General features: G+C 30.8%; 1 protein-coding gene across 1 annotated transcript in view; it reads right to left on the bottom strand.

Annotated features, from left to right (window-relative positions):
- The window catches only part of LOC118181297 (uncharacterized), a 96,729-nt gene extending 91,231 nt beyond the window's left edge, over window positions 1-5,498 (bottom strand). Inside the window, exon 1 of the mRNA XM_035350404.2 lies at window positions 5,341-5,498. Within this exon, the coding sequence (XP_035206295.2) occupies window positions 5,341-5,437 (97 nt within the window). The 5' untranslated portion in view covers window positions 5,438-5,498. The remainder of the gene's footprint in view (window positions 1-5,340) is intronic.
- Window positions 5,499-12,371: the final 6,873 nt, after the last annotated feature.

Below are 12,371 nucleotides of genomic sequence, written 5' to 3'. Positions count from 1 at the left end.
ATACATTTGTTTGCTTATTAGTTTTTTAAAATCTTGCTAATAAGTTTGATAATTGTAATGAAAAGTGCATAAAATGATATATTAAGTATTTAAGTTCAACTCCTGATATTCGGATTCATAACGGTTAGAAGTCTTGGTAATGTTATCGTGAAAAGTGTGTAAGCAATACCCTAGAGAGCCAAATGCAACTGCTGATGTCACATTTCAGCACATAAAATAAACATAAATTTGAAATATTACAATAATGCACAACACAAGTAAAAGTTTCTTTTTCGTACAGTCCTTGCTACTGAAATTATCACCTTGAAGCTGAACTTATCTTTATGATTTACATCTTGACCGAATTGACTTTACCATGGGAATTAGAAATCATTGCTGCGAGGAAGATCACTGTAAGTTTTCTTTTCAGCATTTGAATGATGAAGCAAGGTCATTGGAATAAATTATTTCTTTGCTCACAATTGAATATTTAAAAATTAAAACGTGTTAGAGTCATCGCTAAATTTTCTCCTAAATAGCTAACAATTGCTTTAATTTCCATTCGGTAAGCTTTTCTATTAGAAACTGCTGGTATGTTTCTTTAGTATTTATCACGCTTCTATTGATGTAATGATTTGCATTTATGTTCACATTTTATGGTTCAAAGGTTTTTGGCCTACCTTATTATTCAATGAGGATCATGACTGATGAATTTTGGAATCGAATACTATTCCTTGCCCCTTCTTTTAGCTCATTGATAATAACAGTATTGCAACAATGCTGTTCTTTTTCGAGAGGGCAACAGTTCTTACAAGTTCAAGAAAAATTTCAGGATGTCTTATATACAAAAATTCAATAAGATAGGAGAAGGTTTTCAAAAGTTCACCTGTTAATATATTTTTGTTGTGGACATATCTGGGACTTATATTGGATGAAAATGCTTTTAGACGATTCACGATCCGTTTAAATGTAAGAAAAAAAAAGGTTAAACGTTACCATAAAGAACGTATTTTTACAGAATTTTATTGGAATTTAATTTCAATTATTTATTGGAATTTAATTTTATAATTAATTTCGGTAGTTGCGACTTATAGATTATACACTTGTTAGATTTTACTTTGACAAAATGTTGGTTTTCTTTACTGTGACATCGATGAATGCATTAGACAGGTTTTGTTCTCCATTGTTATTCTCCCGCGTATGTTTCGCGAGATAACTTCGTCTCGGACAGTTTTAGGAACTCATTCTCTTCAAGAAGTTTTGATAAATTTAAAGGGCTGCAATGGCTGTTTCAGGAGAGTCATTCATCACGGGGAAAATAAATCACTTGACAGGTTTCGTGAGAACAGGCTGTTACGCGGAGTAGTAATTTCATCTTTTCTATTTGGGTGTCCCCTAGAAAAATGTCGTATAATGACAAACTTCCAGCGACATGACTGGCAGAACAGATAAAGAGAATGTCTTTAAATTGAGAAGGATTATGTAGGAAAAAAATTAGTGTTCCGTTGACTGTATCATTTTCTTTTTTAATGACAGCAAAAGAAAAGGAAAACAATGAAGTTTTCAAATTGCTTACCTGCAATTACATTACATTAAAATTAATAGAGAAACACAATACTTTTTTTGCCATCCTTTCTTATTTTTCGTTTGATGATACTTCAGAAAAAATAAACGCCTTAAAAGTTTTAAGGCTAACGGTGCAATCAGTATTCTTCTTTCATTTGAAATCAATGGCGATTCATCGACTTTGCTAGTATTACATGTTTAGCTATATATTATGTTTTTCTCGAAGTTGCTCAGTTAGTTCTGCTGAACGTTACCCAAAATTCATTTTAGGACATGGATATGTATAAAATGATTCACTGCATAAGTGGAAATTTTTATAAAATAAACTGCGTTTTTTTTATTGCGCGTAACTAATTTTAGATTAAATACAATTAATTAATTTTAGGTAAAAATTAATCTTTCACATTTTAGAACTCCCTTCAAGCACTAAAAGGACAGGTACATAACAGATTTTTGATTGAAATAAAAATTATTTTCTCTGATATTGTTATTTGAATATTTCTACAGTATTTTATTTTTATGACTTGTTTGAAGATCTTTTGAACCCCCTCAACAAATGCAATTAATTTCAAGAAAATTAAATTTTATCCCTTTCTGCTTTTATTTCATCATATTTTGCTTAATATTAGATCAAATAAACTACTATTGCGTTAACTTGTATTTCTATATTGAGCGATGGAAGTTCTCTTCACTGTAGCACAATTTCAGTTCCGTGCGATACGGAAAAACTCGAATGCTAGAAAGAGTTTTCGTTTTGTATAAAGCCTTTATAATCTTACAGCTATCACTGAAAACTAATTTTGCATAGTTATTTCGGTAGAAAGTTGATGACTGATTGAACTTCAGAGCCACTTGTTTCCGAGAGAAAGATAAAAAAACCTAAGAACAAGCCTTGCATATACTATAATAACGTTTCAGCTTTTTAATGTTTTTCTTCCAAAGACTTATAAATCGGCTTTTATTTGATATAATGAAACTAAATTTACACACCAGGCTGCAAAATGATTGGTGTGCTAGGCGATCCGTACATTTGGTACTTCGTATATATTGAACATATGAATAAGTCCGAAGTATACATTTATTCAATTGAAACTTAAGAGAAAAACTTAGCTGACGCGCTCCGGGAACTGACACCCTAAGTGATTATTTATGTTGTGTATACTTGCAGTCGTCTTTGATAATTATGCAAATCATAAGAAATTTTCGTAAAGCGAATATCTTCTGTTTCAAGAGTTTTTACACCTATGATAGCTTTTCAAATAATGAAACAAACACAGTGTTCTGAAGTACTTTTGTTCTATTACTTTAGATAACAATAAACTATTGTTTAGTATAAGAGAGTTCATTTTCTTAATTAACAATTAACTTCTTGAATTCAAAGCTATTTTGCTTCTCAATTAGGAATATGCATTACATACGGAATGCATACTCTTATAAATACAGAAAAAATATTTTTGTAAAAATATGCACACATACAGGCACACACACACATATTTATATATATTTATGTAAGATAAAAAATGTGAAAGATAAAATATAATTTAAATTAGCAAAAGCGTCTTAATGTTTAAACTGATTTCCCCTCTCTATTCTAAAAACAGTAATCTTTTTCTGCATTGTGTCAATTCGAGACTAATCCATGTCATATAACTCTGACATAACACTGATGATAATAAAACTAAAACTGAAACAACCAATGATAATTTTACAGCAGTGTTAATATCCAATTAAAACGCATTAAAAATTCAAACTGACTCATTCTGAATTAAGATTTCATTCTGAACACAGCGCACTTCCGTTCTACGCCTCGACCTAGCTGGATTGCTGCCTGCTACTGTCTTCTTACTACAAACTATAAAAAAATTTAAGCATTTTTTAAAATAGGCCCAAGTAGTTGCCAAGTTGTTTGTTGCCGCAGCGTGTTACTGATAAAGTTTTAAAAGTTTCAGAAAAATTCCAAATCTTGCAAAATATTTTTTTTATTTGCAGTGCACAACAATATTGACTAGTGCCGCTTTCGTTCGATGCTTGATTTCGTTTCCCACACTGGTTATAAAAACTGTTAACTTGTCTTACTGTGTCTTTTCTATTATATTATCGCGGTTAATCCTATAACAAAGAAAGTCAAAAGTTAATGCGCATTGCTATTGAAAGGGCTATGAGGAAACTTTATATTTGACAAAGGGGTGAAGGTCAACAATGACAGAAGATTTGATATGTATGTATTCGTTTGAAAGATGTTATAATGAAATATTTCTATAGAACAATACAAATTTCGAATAAATAGATTAATCCAAAGATTCATTTTTTAAAAATTCACATTCTTGACACGTCGTAAACAGTAAACAAAATTTCGGTCTTAATTCCTGATTGAAAAATCAAGACATTTTTCAATCAGGAATAATTCGCAAATTTTTATTTATTCTTGAAACTTTACTGAAAATTCTAAATGCCCAAATAATGCACTATATTTTGCGCAAATGTAAATTAAACTGCGTATATTAATATTAATAAATTTAAAAATTTCATCAACAAATATTCTAATTTCCTTTCTTTTATTTGTTCAGTTAGCTGATTATACGGGTATAATTTTTTTATATTACTTGTTCATTTTACTTTAATGGAACTGATTTTATGCTTCAATTTTCGTTTATATTTGAGTATGAGAAATAACAGTGTTCATTAATATTTGTTTAACATATCAGTACCATTTCCATTCATAAATAAGCGATACTGGGCTCCTAAGAACACTCATAACAAATTATTTTTAAAGCATATAAGCTCAAGTGTACTTCGAAAAATCCATCATTTTGGAGACAACTATTGATGGTAAAAAAAGAGTAAATTTTAAAATCACTAGTTGCATGACAAAAAAAATTCTTGCATGCTATTCTGTTTTATCGGCGTGCATTTTAAGTATTGTTCCGCTCTTCATTCAGTGCAATCAAGTGATATTCAATGTGTATTAAGAAGGGGTAATACTGAAGAAGAAGAACTATACAGTCTTGAAAATAGGTAGTATATAGCCTTTTCAATGTTTTAAATGTCCAGAAAAATCTATAATCTTCTTTAGCTCAGGATAATTCGTAAATATTAGAAAAAAGGGATATTAAAGCAAATTATCCTGGCATATACAACGAATATAGCATACATATACAATAACATATGTAACGAATATAGTATACATATACTATAATATATGCAACAAACATAGCATACATATACAATAATATATGCAACGAACATAGCATACATCCTGGCATATACAACAAAATGGAAGTGTAGAAAGATTACGGTAGTTTCTTTATAATAATCGTCATGGGATAGTTTGAGCCATATTATTTCCAGTTCTTTTAATTTGCACACGCTACGTACATTATTGCTCCACGAACTCCTATACACGATGACACTTCTTGAAGCCTATCCATATCTCATAAATGGAGTAACGCGCATTTTGTTATTCAAAGAAATACTGTATTGGCCTCAATTAAGATAACTCTTCAGTTTTAAAGGGGCGGGCTTGCTTATACGGTGGCCTCATATACATGATCATTATATGTTAAAGTAGCATTATATAGTAGTATTTTTTAAAACTATTAAAAACTGATATGCATCTCAAAAGCTTCAGGTCACAGTAACATAAAATTGGTTAGAATAGAAACGTCATTTGTTCTGCTATAATATTTATTAATTTTTTCAAAGTATGAGCATTGTCAATTCCGTACGAATGTTTGATTGTAATTAAAGAAATCTAGCATGGATAACAGAAACATAAAAACAGCAGTAGAAAGTTACCTTTTACATTCTTCTGTTGCTGATGAGCTGTCTGCCCAGCGGCCACTACCAGACCCAAACCCACAAAACTCAACACCAATCGCGTCAAGATGATCATCTTTTCTCACGCACCGGTAGACGATGCAACTGTGAATCCCGGTATTCGCGTTCCGGTACCTCGCTTTTAAAACTTTCTCCAAACAGGTTCTTTCAACAGCGGCGACCCCTTTTCACTTAAATTTTCTTCCTTTGATTTTTTTTCTTCCTTCTTCCATGACTCTTCTCCTCCCGTCCTTGGCTAGACGTGGGTCAGAGGTAGCTACACCGTTAACTGGGCGGAGGGAGAAATACTTTTAATATATACAGCTATTATTAATTTGGTTTGGTTTCTCCGGATACAGGATCAACCGTTGAAGATGAAAGGCCCACTTCCCCTTTTCTTCTTTTTGCGTCATTTTTAAAATTGGATCCGTAGCTTCCATCTTCATATTTCGTGGTGATTGATGAGATTTGTGATTATTATTATTTTATGTTCTGCTCCCACACCCATTTCACTGTAAGTGGTAGTACATGACACATTGATTATTCATTACTTTGCTCCGAGCAGTAAAGCGCATTAAACTGTCCAAGTTTTTTAATATATGTTTGGACAGCCTTACAGGCAAGATTAAAGAGACACTGAAGATAAGCACTGATAAGGTATTAGTTTAGATCCGGATGCAGTGCCTGCACAGAAACCCCAAAAGTTCTAAGCTTAAAAAAATATGGAAGGGAAGGAAGAGATGACATTTATGATCCGCTTCTTGGCATCGCTTTTTTTTTTTTTTTTTTTTTTGTCTTTCATAAAGAACTGAAGGGTTAAAACTAGATGAAAAATGTTAAAGATTTTTATATTTTAAACCTGCACACAGTGAATCTTCTATAAGCGTTATTGCTGAAAATTCAAACTGTTATTCTAACAATGGAGCAGAATCATCTGATTAATCCTGGTTCACTTCCAGTGGAAACGAAAAAAATGCAGCAGTGGGTAGAATTGGATATTTTAAGTTTGCAACAAGCAGTGGTTTTTCTGTCAAAGTCTTTGAGATAAAACTCAGTAGAATGTGTACTTATCATTTAACTTTAAAGTTTAAATGATCTTATTACTTTCTAAAATAAATTTAAAAAATGCTTTATTACATTATACAACAGAATGCTTTTCTTCTTTAATTGTAAGCTGGAGTTAAATTACATGCTCTTTATTCAAGCAGTTGCAGTAGTTGAAGCTGCGGAACTATTTATATAGATTTGCGTTTCGGAGCCCTTGCATTTTATCAAATCTGAGAAATCCATTTAGTGAGAAAATATTAAACTTTCTTTCACGTTTTCAGACTTCAGATATTTCTATGCTTACTAAATGAGTAATTCAACGCTCTAATATTATATTTGACAAAAAGGGCGAAAGTACTTATAATTGTTTGCATTAGAGGTAAATTAAAACACCTCAGTATAACTGAGTTAAACCACAGAAGATAATGGTTATTTCTCTAAACCTTGCGTTCACATATATTTTGATCGAAAGCTTGTCCGAGGGGCTTTTTGCATTTTGCCCTGGTCAAATGCTCTTGAAAGGGGCTGAGTACGAAGGCCACTTTTCAGAAAGCAAAGCAAAAAGCTAGCTGCTTTAAAATACGTATATGTCCGGCAGACGTTCCCACGTGGTTACTTAATTCAGATACTTCATTCTTGTTCATTTCATGTTTTGATTCAAATAATTATAAAATACCTTTTCGCATTTTTTTCGTATTTTATTAGGTTCCAATACATGCTTGACGCTTACGGTAAACTTTCCTTTTTCATCAGCATTTAGTCCTGAGGAGCCTTAAAACATTAATTTTAGTTTTTTTTCTAAAGTTCAGAGCAACATTTTTTCCCCTTTTAAGAAAAAGTTGCTTTTAACAAAAGTTTTTAAAGTGAAGTGGTTTGTTTAGTTTCAAACATTAAACAATTATCATAAATATGGTCCATAACAAGTTGTGTGTAATAAACTGTGGATTCTTTCAGAAGAAATAACTCCGACTACAATAATAGTATGAATTCGTACATTCAAAACATGAATTAACGACGGGCAATCAGTGTGTTTCGTTGGTCGTGATTATTAGATATAAAGTAAATTGCTTTACATCAGTTCGGGTAAATAACTTGAAAAGTGTTATACAGAACGAGACTTCTATCTGATTCGAAGGAATGAAAACTGCTTATCACGAGCTGACATAGTATGTTGCGCGCACACTCTGCAACGTTCTGCAACTATTTAGAAATACTGTTATATATGAGTTTGGAATATCACGGTTTCATTCAGCATTATACATTAAATGGACTCTTTGGTTCTTTTAAAGACTCTAGAAATCCTCTCTTTAGGTTGTTGTTAAAATGCTGCTTTAATATCGTGCCTGTGGAGGAATACATCATCAGTAGCATGATAAAATGAACTTTACCTTAACCTAATTTCTGGTGACAGAGGGAATCCGATGCCAGCGAACTCCAAATCGAGGCCTTTTTTACATTATCGTATGCACTCGTTTTTGAAAAAGTCTGATATGATACCTAATTATATAAACGGAAAAAGCATATTCACTGTTAAGGTCTCAAGCATCATTTTTCACGAACACAATCTCAAGCAGCAAATGAATGCAATTTATTTATGATAATTCTCAGAACACTTTTTCCAGTAAAGTTTTTTTAATATTTTAGTTGCTCATAAAAATTTGTGTTGTGTTTCTTATTCAGAATGCTCATAGGCAAAAATATGTTGTCATATATAAAAAACTTAATTTTATTACTGTACGACTGAATCCTTGTTTTTCCTATTGTAAGTGAAAATATGTTTCAGGCGAAATAACTGTAAAAAATTACAAATTCCTTGTGAGTAAACAATTTAAAAGGTTTAAATGATGGGTTTTTATTTCTCAAGAACTCCTTTAAAGTTATTCCTTTAAACAAATGAAAAAATGTGAAGTAAATTTAATTAAAGTCTTTCATGGCAAACAAAAGAGAAAATTTTAAAGCAATGTATACACGGAAATGGCAAAAGTGTTTTGAAAAACAGTGGATAATAGCCTAAACCTTTTGACTAAAGCGTACCATCTAAACAAAAATTGAAAGCATTTGTTACCACCGCTACAGTGTATTACTACCACCATTCATGAAAAAAGCTCAGATCGCATAAATTTACGTGTGTTACAGAAAAAAACTCAACCAGTATGTTGAAGTTTTAATTCTTGAATTTAATAGTTAAAAATACTTTGCTTCTTTGAGTACCACCTATTTTTCTCTTGCGTACCAACGGTTGAGAACCATTATTATCCGAAGAAAGGCGTATGATCCAGCTGCATACTTTCCTAACCTCATCATACGTGTATTAAAAATAGAGATTGTAATCAAGATGGTTCAAGAAATTCAAATTCATGGCTTCATCGGAGAGTGACATCAGATTCTATTACAAAATTTTATTAAATATTACTTCAGCGCATCAATAAATTATTGAAGCAATAATATTTTTATATCATCATATTCATGGTTCTGCAATTATTTTTCTAATAAAAGGAGATAAGAAAAACTGATAGCACATAAAAACTGAATGTGCAGAAGCATTTGCTAGAATTTTGTAATGAATAAACCTTTCTGTACTGATGTGTGACCTTTTTGGAACGCCTAGTAGGATCTTATAAAGAAAATTGAGCAATTTCACATTGATGAATTTATTAATAGTAGTCTTGTTCAATAACTGTAAATGAAACTAATATAGATTCCTTTATCACGAATACCTTACACGGTTCACTATGTAATATTCCTCGCACTCTTTGTATAGACCTTTAATTTTCGCAAGTTAATAATATCAGTCAATAGCTTATGGATAATTAGCAGCATTAGTTTAATTTAATCAGCTTTATTTATAAATACCTTTCATTTCCTATTTATTAATAATTCATTAGTAGAATTTTAATGTATTCAACAAAATGTTGAATTTTGTTAAATACATTAAAATTCTACTAATGAATTATTAATAAAAATTTTAATGTTTATTAATAATTCATTAGTAAAATATTAAAACAATCATTTTTAATGTAGCAAACAAATTCAATAGTAAGGATCGAGCATTTAAAACTTTGAATGACATAAAAAAATTTCAGATTTCAAAACTCGAGTTTGTGTTCTAGTCGTCATTCGAAACTTTTGAACCGCAACCTAGAAAACGTTAAACTTTTTAACTCTAAACTTAGGAAAGAATTATTTTATTGACATCCTGTAAAACTTTTCATAAGAAGAACAGCATAATAATTGAAATTTGTTGGCTTTAAATTACCAATTTGTTCGTGGTTGCGTTGGGTGGCATTCCTAAAGAGAATCACGCTAAAGAGAATTCCTAAAGAGAATTAACATTTCCTAATTTTTTTATTTCCTAAAGAGAATTAAGTGTTCCGTCTATAGTATTTGCCTGTGCTCTTGAAATATTCCTTTTCTGGTGTATATTTGTTTAGAAACAGCATGAAAAAGAACAGAAAAATTGAACTACTATTTAAATTATATAGAAAAAATTGATCTCAAGATTCAAGTGTTTTATTCTTTTTACCAAACTTCATTTGCATATTTTTAATAAATATTGGTGTACTTTTAAAAATTATAATCTTTGTTTTTCTGATTGTTTCAGTTAAAAACCTCGAATATTAAGTAAAAGGTTTTTTCTTTATATTCTTCTTCTTATGAGAGTTTCTCGATAGATTTTTCGGATTTAAATTCAAGAAAATTTATGATTCACCCTATCTCTAGGAATCCTTCCTGTCTCTAGCAATAAAAAAACTAATAATAAAGGGAGGTCTGCCAACATGTGTGCATAATCAAGAGAACTCTGAGTTTGTTTTCAAGCCAAATTTCGTAAGCTCTCAAACAAAATTATTAATTATAAATAAACAAATAAAAGATAACGAAATATTTAGCAACAGAAAACAATGTTAATATTTCGTTTGTTTTCGATATAATACATAGCTGTATAAATCATATGTCATTAATATATGTAATATTTCGATACTTTCCGTATAAATGACGCATTGCTTAGGATAAAACATTAGAAATCAAGTTTTAAATGGAAATATTTGCACATCCCTGCATTAATATTTCATGGCTTCGATGTGACTAAACTCATAAGCGCAGTTGCATGAGAAAAGATATCATGAAAAAGTATGGTAACTGTGAAATATATACAAAGAAAATCATGTAAAACTCGCTTCAATTTTCTGTTATTTTATTTTTTAAATTTCGGTAAAAATGAAAAATGATTCAGGTGCTGTAAAAAGTATCTATAATGTTGTACGTCTGAGAAGGAAATTTCATTGCATAATGAAAGTTGGCTCTTGTACTCAGGCCTACTTTTTTAATTATTCCCTTCAAGATCTAATGTACACTTTTCTGTTTACTATTTGTTGTTGATCTTTCAGTGTTATATAACAGTAACATATTTTTATGTTTAAAAATTGTATGATTAACGATATGATGTTTTGCAGCTATTTGGGCTTTGATATACCGATGTAAATGTGTGTCATTTAAATGATTAAAGACTCTAGAGAAATAATAAATGAAATTTTTTTCATTTCCTTTACCACCTACAATCTTAAATTTGATGTGGAACCGGACAATGCAATTAACTGGCACTGACAAATTTCATGGTTTCTCAGAGTCTTTTCTATTATGCTTCCTCCACACCTCATTTTTATGGTTAGCTCTGGAACACTTTCAGCCCAGGAGAGATATTTCCTGTTTGTAGACGTACCTTAATTTCAGCACACTTCTTTTCCACGCATTACTTTCGTATGCCGCTTATAATACTTATTCCCTTGCTTTATAATACTGAATGAATCTCGTGTAACCGTAAAACAATTTCTTTTATTAGTAATTTAGCATCATTAATATTACACATATATAAGTGGTAGAGAATGCTAATTTTAGGTCAAACTGTCATTCATATAGTAATATTAATTGATGAAAGGATACATATTAGATATCACCTTCATCTTATTACATTTCTCCTAATGCTTTTCGAATAAAATTTTCGTTTTGACTGAACATATTGCTCTTTAATTTCCATTTGTTTACCAGCAAAGCATTAATTCCAATTAGTACATGTATGTCTTTACAGATGTAGGAAAAGAAATTATGCGAAGAATTAGTAGAAAATTGTTGCTGAATATCTATAGCAAAACGCAAACGCATCTATAGCTCACGCAAAACTGAAGCATTTAAAAATTAAAACCGAACCGTAATATTCAATCCATTTAATGAAACCTGATAAAACAGGAGCTAGTTCTCAATAAAATCCTGTTTATTGATTACACATTCACATTAAAATCTTCGTTTCATCTCAGTTTTTCGAATCATGGTGGAGTATTTTCAATGAGTTTTCGGCAAAATTTCTGTTTATGGTGCAACGCAAAAATTTCTTCTTCAGTTTCATCAAATCTTCAAATACTGAGCCAATAAAAAATAAAATTAAAAAAAAAAAATCTTTTTTTTTTTTTTTTTTTTTTTCCTCTTCTTGTTTTTGAAATCAGAAAATAAACGTCAACGATTTAAATGGTAAAAAATATCTCACATTTATACCATTCTGGCCAGTGGTTGCACATCACACGCTCGCAAATGCTGCCACCAAAATATCCAGCTGAAATTAGACGTGTCGTTTTGAAGTGTAGGATAGATGCTTCTTGTTTAAGTTTAAACTAGGTTTTTACTGGTATTAAACTAAGTTTAAACAAGTAGATCATTAGTCAACAATTTAAGCATAAAATTGTTTACAACATGTTAACATCAAGACCAGAAGTGACAGGGGAAAATGGACTGGTACGAATAAATCTTGACTCAGTATGATTGCCAAATAGTTAATCTTTTCCCAAAGCCTAATTTTCCGTAAAAATGTTTCTCGTGGCTTCAGAAGGGACACTTAATTTATTTCTAGTTGCATCGTGCATGAAGTTCCAAGGGCATACTATTAACATTCTTAATTCGTTCGAAGGGCGTACTAA

Source organism: Stegodyphus dumicola, chromosome 5, assembly GCF_044657685.1.
Source record: "Stegodyphus dumicola isolate Sdum_Otavi_A_Nest chromosome 5, ASM4465768v1".
Lineage (NCBI taxonomy): Eukaryota > Metazoa > Arthropoda > Arachnida > Araneae > Eresidae > Stegodyphus > Stegodyphus dumicola.
This window is presented reverse-complemented; position numbering and strand designations above follow the sequence as displayed.